This window comes from Bactrocera neohumeralis, unplaced genomic scaffold, assembly GCF_024586455.1.
Source record: "Bactrocera neohumeralis isolate Rockhampton unplaced genomic scaffold, APGP_CSIRO_Bneo_wtdbg2-racon-allhic-juicebox.fasta_v2 ctg49_3, whole genome shotgun sequence".
Classification (NCBI taxonomy): domain Eukaryota; kingdom Metazoa; phylum Arthropoda; class Insecta; order Diptera; family Tephritidae; genus Bactrocera; species Bactrocera neohumeralis.
In genome coordinates this window covers 333,386-348,156 of record NW_026091970.1, presented here as the reverse complement: position 1 = coordinate 348,156, position 14,771 = coordinate 333,386, and the positions used below count along the sequence as shown (strand labels likewise).

General features: G+C 36.3%; 1 protein-coding gene across 1 annotated transcript; it reads right to left on the bottom strand.

The window, feature by feature from the left end:
• Window positions 1-1,521: 1,521 nt before the first annotated feature.
• Window positions 1,522-2,852, bottom strand: LOC126767266 (uncharacterized). The gene is made up of 4 exons (XM_050484831.1): window positions 2,317-2,852; window positions 2,041-2,248; window positions 1,866-1,979; window positions 1,522-1,794 (listed from the first exon to the last, which is right to left on the bottom strand). Exons 1-4 carry the CDS (start codon window positions 2,850-2,852, stop codon window positions 1,522-1,524), a joined length of 1,131 nt encoding a protein of 376 aa, XP_050340788.1.
• Window positions 2,853-14,771: the final 11,919 nt, after the last annotated feature.

Genomic DNA, 14,771 nt, shown 5'->3' with positions numbered 1-14,771 from the left:
TATCTGAAGGCGAAAACCTAACTACAGTGGGATAAACCTCCTCAATATCGCCAAAGGTTTCAGCGAACGTACTATGTGAAAGATTAAAGTCCACCGTCAGCAAATTGATTGGACCTTATCTTTAGGGCAGGAAAGTCAACAACTGACCATGTTCACCATGCGCCAAATCTTGAAAAAGACCCGTGAAAAGAGAATCGAACACAGCACCTCTTCGTTGTTTTTAAAGCAGCTTTTGACAGCACAAAACGGAGCTGCCTTTATGCTGCTACGTCTGTATTTTGTATCCCCGCAAAACTAATAAGGTAGTGTAAATTGACGTTGAGCAACACCAAAAGCTCCGTCTGGATCGGGAAGGACCTCTCCGAGCAGTTCAATACCAAACGAGGTTTCACAAAAGGCGACTCCATATCGTGCGACTTCTTCAATCTACTGATGGAGAAAATAATTCGGGCTACAGAGCTGATTAAAGCTGTTGCCGTACGCCGATGAATATATTATTGGCCTCAACAACCGCGCCGTTAGTTTTACCTTGGACTGGATAAGGAAGCGAGCAAGTAGGTTTGATAGTGAACGAGGGCAAGACGAAATATCTCTTGTCATTACACAGTTGTCGCATTCGCGACTTGTCTCCCACGTCACTGTTGACAATCATAACTTCGAAGTCGTAGATAATTTCGTCTATCTTTGGAACCAAAAACAACGTCAGCCTCGAAATCCAACGCAAAATAACAAGTGCTTTTTTGGACTTAGTAGGCAATTGAGAAGCAAAGTCTTCTCTCGCGAACAAAGACCAAACTCTATAAGTCACTCATCATCCCCGTCCTGCTATATGGTGCCGAGGCATGGACGATGACAACATCTGATGAGTTGGAAAACGAGTTTTCGAGAGAAAAGTTCTGCGGAAAATTTACCGTCTTTTGCTTATTGGCGGCGGCGAATACCGCAGTCGATGGAACGAGAACGAGCTGTACGAGATTTACGGCGACATTGACATAGTTCAGCGAATTAAGAGCTACGCTGGCTAGGTCATGTCGTTCGATTGGTCGAAAACTCTCCAATTCTTCGGCGCACTACCCGCCGTGGGAAGCAGAAGAAGAGAAAGACCTCCACTCCATTGAAGAGACGAGGTAAAGAAGACCTGGCTACACTTGGAATCTCAAACTGGCACCAAAGAGCGAAAGGAAGAACCACCGGCGTGCTGTTGTAAATAAAGAACATGTCTATGAAGACTCTTGCCTCGTAATCTACGATATTTCCAAGGTTTATAATTTCAGAACTTCTAGATTGAGACCAAAGATTTGGAAAAAAATTTACTTCCCTGAATTGTCCATAAATCGGGGAACACTAAAAAATTAAACAAGCTTTACAACAGGCTAAATAACGAATTCTTTATTATATGTATGTAAAGCTACCTAAAAATAAATAAATGTAAGACTAAATGGAATATAAATATAAAAGTAAGGAAACTTCAAAGCTTTTCAGCAACAATTTGCACTCGGTGTAAATGCCACTTAAACTTATTTAATGCAATATGCGGGATTCATTGGCGCCACCAGCGCCACCAACACCGCCGCCAGCGCTGCAGTTGCAGAAGCGTGTGGCACGTTGCGTTGGTGACGGTGTTGACATGTGCAGCACTTCCTGCTTAACGGTGTAGCCACGCAACATATTGTCGCCGCTGCAGCACGTGCAAGGCTCGCTCATGCCGCCATGGGATCTGCCCACCTTACACGCCACCTGCGGATTTCCGCCCTCATCGCCGTCGAACTTGACACAGCGTGTGGTAGGACATTTCTAAGAAAGTAAAAAAATGTGGAAATATGCAACTTGGCCACAACAAAAACAAGAAATACGTTGAGACGCACCACAACCACCATCGGACGCCCGTCGTCATCATCGCAAGCATCATTGTCGCAAGTGCAACAGTCGATTTCCGCCTGCTTGCGTATGATATACTTCGCCAAACAGCAAATGAGGAGCTAAAAGAAATCATGAAATGTAGCCGAAAATCAATGTGTACCAATGCTGGCGAGAGCTCACGTCCAATTTGAAGGCGATCAGCACGAGCGCAATCAGCACATAGAGTATCTCCCACATTTTATTGGTGAACAGCGGCAAACAGCCCTCAGTGTTGATCTGCGACAGCGTCAGGTAGGGTATGCGACTGTTATCGGTGCGCGGTATGTAATTCTCGAAGCAGGTGGCGCACGTGTGCTTGCAACAAGCGTACGGCGCCAAAGCGGTCTCACTAAGAAAACGGTCAACAACACATTTTTTTTATTTTAATCGAATCACATATTTCACCGAACACTTCACCTGCTCGCCGACTGACACTGCGTTGCCTCTGCCGGCATCCAGGAGGCCTTCATCCAATCCTTGTAACTGTGCACGCCACAACATTCCTTGTGATACTGTAAACCGTCCCAAAGCAGCTTCCACTCCGGGCACGTGTAGTAGAGATCGATACCCTTAAGTAGCGACATTTCCGCCGTATTCTCCAAGGCATCGGCGCACGTGATCAATGACCAAATGGTGCCGAACCCACAGAAGACGACCACAAAACAAAAGAACATCCAAAGATTAAGCAGCAAATTGACGTTGGGTGAACAGCGACGCGACCACAGCGAAGACCACATGGCAATGCTGCAGGCATACACCACCATTAGTTGAAAACCGAGTATGTAGGTGTTGAAGAATTGACCGCCCAGCATTTTTCGCTCGACATCTGCCATGTAAGCGCCCAGTATGCGTTGATAAATGGCGGTTACGATTATAATGGCCAAACCGAGAAAAATTTCCGACAACAATAGCATGGTAAGATAGACGCGCGCGCGACCGAACGGCTCCTGCATTTGGGCATCGTTCAAAACAAATTCATAAAACTTAAAAGAAAACTCTGTTTGTGTCACGGAAAGTCAGAATCAAAAAAACAAAGCGTTGCCTTCTAAACATTTTTTTTTTATTTTCGTGTTTGTCGAGAAGAGAAAAATTGCTCTTCGATTTTCAGTTTTTTTTTTGAAATATTCTTTGTGATATTAAAAGTTTAGCATGTATGACCTGTGATCCGAATGAAGTAGATGACTTGGAAGCGACAGTCATATGTTTTTTTAGTATTAGAATATATTACAAGCAAGTTGCCAGCGAGTCTTTTTTGCATTGTCCCTAAGTATAAATTTATCCTCAAGTAAGTTATGATGAACCCATAACAATCCGCCGTTAATTTTTCTACTCACCAGACCTCACCCAAAACGAACTAGTTGCTCAATAAACCCAAAATATATGTCGTAGTCTATGTTCAGTTTTTATATGAAACATATTTTAATGAAACTTTGAGCCATCTAGCGTAGAAAATTTTGCTAAACTCCTCACTTGGGTGCTTGAGTTTGCTAAATACACTCCATACATTCCATCAAAGCATGTTGCAGCAACATAAGGCCTAGCAACAATTTGATTTCTTACTTGAGAACAGTCAACAGTAAGGAATAGTTGATTGCAAGTAATTGGGGCCTCTGTCGGGGAAAATAAAAGCAGTTTGTTTAGCTTATACACATGGGTTAGTTTGGGCGACATCTGTTGGGTGATAGTAGTTGAGTGAACCAACAACTTGCATTTGTGTACCGAGTCATCATTGCTTTATCAAATTGGGTTAGCAAATAAAATAAATAATTAATTAAAAAAACAAAATCAGTAGTTATTTCAAAGTATTTTTCACATAAATTTAATACCTGGAGAATTTGTAAATTTATATTCCTTTGAATCCCAAAAACTCAAAAGAAAAATTAATTTAGAATGGGTCGTAAAAGCCACTGCACCTATGGCGGGTGTTGAAAGTAATTGCGTGATGAAGGAAAAACGTTCGAAATCATTGCAAATATGTTAGGATGGTCGGAAAACTTTGTAACTAATGCTCTCAAATATAAAAACGAAGAAGAAACTCGTGGTCGTTCAAGAAAAACAAGCCAGATTGATGATCGCCGTATACTTCTCATGGCAAAAAAGGACTCCTTTTTGACTTCACGACAAATTGCAGCGGAAATTGGACTAATTGGACTAAATGTTAGCTCGCAGGCAGAAGGTTAAAGCCTGCATTAACATGACGGAAACATATTGGTGTGCGGATGAATCTTCCGGCAAGGCGTTGCTCTTTTATTTTGGATAAAGGACCGTCTTTGAGTACAGAAATATTTTGAGAAACGTTATGCTATGTACCATATGCTGAAAAAACCCGCTAAAACGGCGTTATCAACAAGTTGACGACTCGAAACATATATACATGGAGCTTGGTATTTGAGCGGTTCAAGGATGCAAATGTAACCTGTGTGCAATGGCATAGTCGATCCCCTGATCCCAACCCGATTGAGAACTTTTGTAGTGACCTTAAGAGGAGATTGGCAGCCTTTTGATTTCAAAAGAAGGAGCAATTGTGGCTGAAAACAAAGGAACTTTGAGACGATACCCCATTGGAAACCTGAGGAACTTAATTCAATACATGACGAGCAGAATGGGAAAACTTATGAAAGACCAAGGAGGATATACAGCTTATTAAAAACCGGTGGACGCTATAAACTCTGTTTTTTTTTTGTTTTTCATTGGACAAAAATATTTAAAAATAATAGCTTTATTATTTTGACCAATGCTATTTCTTGTTTTGAAAAAAATTTCAGTTTTACTAATCGGAATGAAAGATTTCCGATATATTTAGGTTTAATAAAGTAAAGCAAAGATTTAACTAAAACAAAATTGTTTTAATTGCAAATATTTAAAAGTTACTAAGTAAAAACTGTTCACACCTATTATTTTGTCCATAAGTGTAGCCATTTTAAGCAGCCTATTTGCTATTACTGTAATCATATTGATCGACAACAAATATTTAAGTTTTTTAATGAAAAAATTAGGATATTAGCTCGTAGTTTATTGGCTAAAATATATGAAGAGAGCACAATTTTCCTATTCCCTACGAAATATAATGGATTTCAACCCTCTGAGGTTCGTAGTTTTTGATTGAGTCATGGGAAATTAAAATTATTAGCAGGTTACGATTTTTAGCAGACAAATCTAGTTTTTCTGAGTCTATTTTTGGCGTAAAAAGATTTTAAAAAAATTATAGGAACCTTCATTTTTAAATTGGAAGGAAGTATGTATTTTTGTATATAATCAATAAATATGCATTTTTAATATAATATAATTATATATTTAAATATTAAAAAGAAAATAACTCACCAATAAACTATAGTATGCAACCATGCGCCGAAGGATACATCCAAACAGCTAATCTCCACATTTACGTTGCAACATTTTGCCTAAAATTCACTTTAATTTCTTACGCACTTGACCAAACCAAAGAAACACAAAAAAAGAAAACAACGCAAAAACAAATCATGGCGCACTCTAAATACACTTATAATATTTGACACGAAAAACAAAACATCAAAAGAAACACACACGAACAGCACCGAACAAAGTCGACTTGACGTCGTTACACTTTCCTGTAGGCAGCTACCAACAAATTTGAACTAACTTTGCAGCAGCTACTGGCTTTTGCTATTTTCAGCTTTTGTTATAAATGCTTAAGATATTCATTTCATTTCACTTAACACACTTTTTAAAAAGACAATATTTTAATTTCACTTTAATAAAATCTCTTTAAATTATTAATAATTACAAACACTTCACTTTTCACTTTAGAATTGAACAGGAGAGCTTGCGCTACTGCCTTTTCCTGCGCACTGAACTATAATTTGACATCCGCAACGCAAGGTTGCCAGATTGAAATATCTTAATGTGTGTGATTTATTTTAAATTTATTTTATTATATTAGATTTTTTATTGCTAGAATATATACTGAAAATTTAATTTAAATTCTTCTTCATTAATTTATTCTTGGAATAAATTCATAAAAATAAACAAGTGAGTATAAAAAAGTTATATTGGCGAGGAAAGCGAATTTTGTATATAAAATTCTTGTGTATAACTAAATCATCTGTACTTGTTTTTTAACTGATGTATGTTTAATTTTAGTTAAATTAATATTAGTGCAAAATAAAATGTTTTTTTCTTTTTATTTTTCTTTTTCTGTTCTTTTTTGGTTATAAAGTGGTTATATATTGGTTATTATTCAAAAAAAAATTTTGAAAATATGTTGTTTTGCATTTTAAGTGACGATGTGTACCATTTTTATTATTTTATAGAAAAGTACACTCACATATAAGTTAATGAGCTTCAACTGACTAACCATTTCAATCAATATTTATAAACTGAATGAGTTTGTAGCATCAGCTCTGCACATTGATTTATCGAAAATATTATCTTTAAATATATGTAATAATAACAACTACTTTTATATACAATAATAAACATTTTTGTTCATAAAACCTTAAAATATATAAAACGCAACAACATTTTAAGAAATTTGTATATTTAAAATTTTTAAATTAAAATTCTACGTGGCAACACTAAATCAAAAGGAAATGACAAGCAAAGGAATTAAGCAATAAAGCGGAAAGCGTGTGTGGGGAAACGGAACTGACACTTCGTATGTGCATCAGTGTTGGAAGAAATTTGCTTTGTGTACCGGTTTTAGGTAGGTTTTAGGTAGGTAATTAGTTAGGTGTTTCAGTTAAGTGTTAACTATACCACACCTGTCTTGTGTATATTTTATCGTTTATATTGGTACTATAATAAATAAAAATTAATTTTTACTATCAACTGTGATTAAAAATATTTCAAAATTTACATATATATCGTCACCTAAAATGCAAAATTACGTAACATCACTTTTCATAAGTTTACAGGCGAAGGTAAAACGATAAATAGGAACAAAATTTTAATTTATGTTATAAAATGGTCATATATTGGTTATCATACACTTATATTGAAACAAAATTTGAGTTTTGGCTATAAAATGGTTATATATTGGTTATAATATCTAGCAACGATTTTCGATTTTTTTTTATCATATGCTATTTTACATTTTAGGTGACAATATATACATAATTATTTTCATTTTAAATCGATTTTCATATTACTTTGAAATAAATAGTAAATACGTTTCGGTATTTTCTGATCATTTCGGTATAGTGCATTAATAAAAAGTTCATATTCAAAAAAATGTACAACACTGATACTTAATACCGGTAGACAAACAACAACAAACTCTGCTGCTGAATTGTCAAAGTAAAATCAACAGCTGATGAGTGTTAAATATTTGGTGTATGTGTGTGTCATCAACTCATTTGCTTTAGTTTAATTGTGACATAAAAAAATATAATTTAATTAAAAAAAATTAGAACTTGTAAAGTATTAAGTTTCATTGAGTGTATATTGTGTAAATTGAGTGAATATTTCAAACGTGCATCTTGAGTTTGCTCACAGTAAATGCAGCTGTTAGCGGAGGGCAGAAGGCTTTGCGGTTTATGTAAAAGGATTAGCATGGAAATATAAACGAAGTTTCTAGTAAGTAATAATTATTTTTATTATTTATTATTTGCTAAAATACTTTGTTTTACTGCATTAATATTTAATATTAATGTTCATACAGGTTTTTCGCGAAATCTATTTTGTGTATAGACATATTTTCCAAAGCAAACATTATACTATGAGCCAAAAATAGTAAGACTTTGTACATAATTTTAAAATACTTAATTTACCTTTCAAAATCTATGTCGTCGTCCTCAAAGTAATCTCCCTTGGTTCCAGTACGCTCGTGTCAACGTTTTTTCCAATTCTCGAAACAGTTGTTAAAGTCAATTTCCGGTATAGCATTCAAAGTGATTTACGTTTAATGACTTCAATTGACTAAAACAGTTTCCCCGAAGCGGTCGTTTCAGTTTGCTGAAAAGACGGTGGTTGCAGCACGATATTTGTTGAAAATCCGGCGTAAAACTCATGAAGAATCAATGCAGTATGCGACGATGCATTATCGTTGTGCAAAAACAAAGAGTTGACGGCCCATACTTCCGGCCTCTTTTTACGAATAGCTTCGGTTAAATGACACATAACACTCAATTAGTATTCCTTGTTAACAGTTTGGTCGGTCGGAAGGAATTCGGAGTACACCACACCTCGATAATCGAAGAAAACTGTCACATAACTTTGATTTTTGACCTGCTATGACCGTGTTTTTTTCGACTTTGCCACGATATCCGGCCGATTGATCGTCTGTTTTCGGGTCGTAAGCATAGGTAAATGGTTTTCACAGATCCTTACGTTATTCCAACGATGCCAGTAAGATCTCTGACGAATCCTCGATTCTCAAGCACCAATTCTTTTATTTTATTGACGTGTTGATCATCAGTTGGTGGCCGTTCTAGACGTGGCTCGTCGTCAACGCGTTCTCAACGCTCTTTGAATAATTTATACCAATCAAAAATACTTGCTCGCGACAAACAATTACCACCGAAGGCCTTTCGCAACATTCTGAACGTTTCGGCATTAGATTCCGAACATAAAATTTAATGGAACGTCTTTGTTAAATAATTATAACTTAAGTCCTTACCTTTCCGAAATCAGTAATGCGAAATAGATTCTACAAACACTACCCGAGTAAGGGTATTAAAGGCCGAGTATTTAATTCATTCAAGAACTTCTAAAAAATATTATTATATAGTATTAAAACTTAAAATTTAAGCTTTTATATTATCCATAATTCACGTTTTCATGTCGCCCATTACGACTGACGACTTATTGTCAACCGCACACCGGCATTCCTGAGTGTTTGTTTACTTTCAATCTCGTCGCGACCTTCCCCTGCGTCATAAGCGGAGATGTGTCGGCGTTGCCGCCTGATCACAACACATTTGTTTGTTTGTGTATACTTGTATGTATTCACCAACTTGCATACATATATAAATATGAACTAAAGTACCGCCGCTCTTTTATAATTTCGGATTCCAGTTCTTTCTTTACTTCGCATCGCCAATGCGTACATACAAACAAACATGCCAGACTACCTGTGCGAGAGTATAATTGAATTTTATTGATGCTGTGGCCATATGTTGCACACATTCATACATACATACATACTTATGTATGTGTATGCAGTAGCATGATCGGATTTTGGTCTCGTTCTCTTAAAACGCCGATGTTGATATAAAATTATACGAATTCGCACGCATTATTTTAGTTCAAAGGTGTCTTTTCGCAAGAGAGCTTCGTCGCTTCGTCTTTTTTACGTTGTCTTCAAAATTGCTTGGTGTCTAAAAGAATTCTTTCGTGCGCCAATAACGTAACACAAAGAAACAAACGCAATTGTACACACGTCGGTTCACGCAGCTAGCGAATTCGAGATCGTGGCATGATATAATTGACTTTTCGTTGCGTTGAAAAGTTGAAGCGAAATTCCCGGTAAAGATTAATTTATAATTAGCTGTGATTAATGCGAGACAGTGTGGAAGTGTTGAAATGATCGGCAGCATTAATGCAATATTAACCATATGCACACATACATACGTACACATGAATATTAACTTGTTGACCTTGAAAGCTTTCGTTTGGTGCGCACACTTCGTGCTTATATTGTTTATACTTTTGCATCCCAAGAAATATATTATTAATTATAAGTTGAAGAATATACAAAGCGTTAAGTGAATGAGCGGGATGATGAGTTGGGAATTCAAGTTCGTGCCCGCACATTCATTCATGTAATTTTTAATGAAAGCAGTGTTAGCTTTTTAAAAGTGTTCCATATATGTATATTTTTTTTAAGTTAATAATCATGATGGCCTTTATTTTTATGTAAAGTGTGATCCATTTCGAGGTTCCCTACTTTTTTAAAGACAAATACACAGAAACCTCAAATTTAATGGGGAATGTTTATTATCATACGAAAAAATATTCTTTAGCATTTATTTTTTGAAGATTATCTCTTTCAAATGTTGGCCGCGGCTACGTCTCAGAAGGTCCATCCATTGAATTCAATTATCGATGACTCGTTCGAGCATTTCGTTCGAGCAACTGGCGACTGACACACATGATATTTTGATCCAAGGCCTGAATCGAAGCGGGATTATCCGCATAGACTTTAGAATTTACATATCCCCACAGGAAAAAGTGTAACGGTGTGATATCACACGATCTTTGTGGCCAATCCACCGACCCAAAACGTGAAATTATTTGCTCACCGATGTCTTCTCTCAATAAATCCATTGATTGATGCGATGTGTGGGAAGTGGCGCCGTCTTGTTGCAACCAAATGTTGCCGAGATCACGAGCGTGATTTTAGGCATCAAATAGTCGGTTATCATGGCGCTATAACGGTCGACATTGACGGTTACGTTCTCATCGGCATCATTTTTGACGAAATATGGACCGATGATTCCACCGGCCGACAAATCACACCAAACCGTTGTTTTTTCTGGAAGAAATGGCAGCTCTTCTGATTGTTCTTCGTCCCAAATGCGGTGATTGTGCTTCTTTACATACTCATTGAGCCAAAAATTGGCCTCATCGCTGAACAAAATTTGGCTCGAAAACGTCGGATCTTCTTAGAACTTTTCCAAGAGCCCATAGAGCGAAGCGATGTCGTTTGGGATGGTCGAGCTGCTTCAGATATTGCACAAACTGTATTTTGTACGCTTTCAATTTAAGATCTCGACGTAAAATGTGCCAAGTCGTAGATACTATACGTCAGTCCGAGTTGCTGCGAACGGCGCCGAATCAGCTCTTCACGATTTCCGTGTAAACTCTAAATTACGGCTACTATATTTTCTTCACTGCGTGTTGGACGTGGTCTATTCGGTCGAATATTATCCAATAGAATGCTGGGTCACAAGATGGGTGATGGTCTTGCGAATAGTGTGCTCAGTAGGCCGATTATGTTGACTATAATTTGAGCAAAGCGCGTTTTTTCTGAGTTTTGTTTCTGAGCAATGCGCGCAAAACACAGTCTTTACTTCATTCATTCTTCATAATTAAGTTGAACGACTTGTAAACGTTGTTCGGGCCTAAGTCTTTCCATGATCAAATACCAATTAATACTGAACAAAAATGACATGACAGCTTGACACGACTCAAGCGCGATCTGTCAAAGAAGGTTATTGAAAAAGTACCTCTACTTAGATCATTCGTTATAAGAAGGGTAAGGAAATTATAGAATGAAAACTAAGAGACAATTGTAACTAGAGTTGATTTACAAATACTCGTATTGAATATTATCATCGACTTTTAATCAGAATGTGTGCGGCGTCAAGCTAAGTTTTATTTTAATTATGATAAATGTTCGAAGAAATTCAAAATAGTAAATACTTGCTGATTAGCTTGGCACTTAATTCTGCTTTTAACTCTTGCTGGAAATGCCAAAGGGCTAGGCAAAGTTTTTTCGACTAATGTTCGTGACGGATTCACAGTTTCGCCTTTTCTGTAATATATTCAAATACGTGAAATGTTTGCATAATAGGTACATGTACTTATGTAAATAAATTTCTAGTATACTCAAGTAGTGCCGGTTCAACCGAAAAATCGGATGATTTTTTTTATTTTTCTTTTTAATTTTTTGTTCTCAATAATCTAATGCTAAACCTGGTGAGTGGTGTAAGCTTTAACAATATCCCTTTCTATGTGTTTTTTTCTTCTGATTGTCAAAATAAAAATATTAAATTGCAAAAGCTGACACACGAACACGTTTGGAAATCGTGGAAGCTATCCCAATATCCGCGTTCGGTACAAAAAAATTTAATTTTAAAATTGTAACCGTCGAATCATCTGCTGTGGTAAAAGATATTTCTGACTTTTTGAATACATTAACTCCCAAATTCAAAGAGATACTATATTTAAAGAGCGAATGATGTTAAAAAAGCCACTGTCTGCTCTAATTTGCATGCCGGCAGCCTTATTGGTTCATGCTATTCTTAAACTGAAGATGGAGCCAATGTTATCGTTAATGGTGGGCGCTATAGCCAAATGAAAAATTTCGTCTTTTTGGTCTTCGGTGTCAAAATTAATCATATAGATGTTAAATAATTCTATTAGGGCTGTCATATAGCGTTTGAAAGAATCTTTTTCTTCGAACGAAAATTTACTGACCGAGTTTGCTGAAGAGCCAGAAGTCAAAAGCAGCTAAATCAGGCGAATACGGTGGTTACGGCACGAATTTTGTAAAAAATTTGACGAAAAACTCAAGAAAAATCAGTGCAGTATACGACGGTGCATTACCGCGGTGCAAAAACCAAGAATTGTCGGCCCATAATTCCGGCCTCTTTTTACGACAAAACACGCAAATAGAATTCTTTGTTGACAATTTGGCCGGCCGGAAAGAACTCGGAGGGCACCAGTCCTCAATAATCGCAGAAAACTATCAACATAACCTTGATTTTTGACCTGCTTTGACGTGGTTTTTTTGGTTTCGGCTCATCTTTACCACGATGTTCGACTGATCGATCGTCTATTTCCGGGTCGTAAGCATAGATCCAACAACCTAGAAAGTAGTAGCCAGAGTTAACTTTTTTCCTGTTCTATCTAAACCAAAAAACGAAAGAAAAATAGGCTTTTATTTTAAATAAAATAGTAGAAAAGAAGTTCGTAAAAAATTTATATAGAAAATGTTTATAAAATTAAGTTCTATAATTCCGTCGTCTAGTCGTTTTTTGTTTTTATTTTGAAAATCAAAACATAAATTTATTTTTGCATTTATTTACTTATACTAAAGAAGTATTCTCTCTTATTTAGTATGCGCTTAGGCAATCAATTACATTGAACTTAGGTAACACATCAAAAGTGCCTTTCAAGTTTCACGATTAGTTTTGTGCACAATAACACAAACAACAAACTAACAAGAATTATTGGTTTCTTTGAATCACCGTGTTGTCTAAGTAATTAATTCGTCTTACGTATTAAACGTAAATAATCAAACACTAACACTAACTAATTACGCCGAAGATGCTTCGCAAAACTTAAGATCATGAATTTTGCAGCATCCAAATCGTGTGAATCGTTACTATCACTGCCCTCAGCGTGGCAAGGCAGCAATAATGATGTTTTCGAGTTACATATAATGTATATATTTGTAATACATACATACACGTATATTATGTTATAAAATTTATTTCTAGTGTTTATTAAAGTGAATGGATTCTTGTGAATACAGCTTTGTACGTATGGGTAAGTGGCCCTAAACATACCTACATACATATATTGTATACGTATAAATAGATTGTGCTATATTTTCAATGTACAGTGGTCAAAACATTTGAAAACCGTTAATATCGTTAATTACTCATATAATTTAGCTTTTTCACTACTCTCGAGTTTGATTAGATCCACGGTAGAAAGTTTTTGAAAGCAAAAAAGTCTTAATAGAATTGAAAGGAAAAATAGTTGATGGGCGATCTGAGGTCGGGAAGGGGAAGAGGAAGGAGGAAGGTGTAGTTGAATTTTTAAGGGTTAAAACGGTTTAACTTGATTTACGCCAAAAAGAGATGTATCACGTTTCACCTCAATATTAATGTGAAAAATAGAAGACTTTAAATCGAAAAAACTTTATTATCAATCAAAAATTCTCACGTGAAAAGTTCAGATTTTTTAAAAAGTCTGTAAGCTTTATATCTGTTGAAATATCTAATTTCCGAAGGTATAAGAAATAGTATGTAAATTATTATGGTAAATTTGCTCAGGAAAAGCAAAAAGACGACCCCACTAACTCTTGCCGATAAGTCCTACTTCAGACTGAGTAATCAGTTGAGAAGAACAAAGACCAAACTCTATAAGTCCCTCATTATTCCAAAATTTGATGAGTCGATGTTACGAGTTTTCGAGATAAAGTTCTGCGGAAGATTTATAGTCCTTTGCGCATCGGCAACGACGAATATCGCATCCGAACGATGACATTCCAGCTCTAAAAGTATTCGATCTAGTACCTGCCGTGAGAGGAAGAGGAAGACCTTCAGTTCGTTGGAGAGACCAGATGGAGAAGGATCTGGCTAAACTTGAAATCTCCAATTGGCGCCAAAAGAGGTAAAAGCAAGAACGACTGGCGAGCTGTTGTAAACTCGGCTATAATCCAATAAAGAAGAAGAAATAATAGATTTAGTAAGGTTTCTTCAATAAGTTGATTAATTCGTAGGTTTAATAACGGTTTGTGTATTATCATTACTCGTACCCATTCTACCAAAAGCTATAGAATGTCTCCTTGTGAAAAATAGTATCGGTGTCCATCTTGTTTATGACCCATTGAATGAGCGTACGACACGTTTGATTGTGGATTTTATAAGTCCGAAAACCAAGATCCGTCTCCAAAATTATCCATAAAGTGGATGGTTGCATCTCTAATTGTTGTTTGAGAGTCTTCTTCGGTACTCTGTTCCACAACATCAAAAGCGTTTTCGGTGCGCTACAGAGCGGACGTCTATGAGGACGTGCATTATTCACTGGTGTAAACGTAGTGCGAAACCGATCTATGGTTGCCCTACTCTGCTGGGCGATTGTTACGATGGAACATAGGTCGCAGTTCTCAGAGTTTTCTAGGCAATTTACTGATCTAAAAAATGGTCTCGTTCTGACAGGCATTGATGTTTGACGTTGAATATCTAGTAAAGGTTTAATTTAGTCGAATAATTGTAGGGTATTCTTTTCGTAGAACATTAAATTTCCTACAAAATTATGAAACGAGATATTTTTTAAAGTAATTTGATACGAGATTTGAATTTTTGTACTCTTGCAACATGTTGTCTAAAAAGAACGAAGAATCGACAAAAAACCTTAAAATTGGTTTTCAACAAAATAGCGAAACGAATCGAAGATTCTTAAGTATGCCGGAAAGGGATCGCGTCAATGTGTAAGAT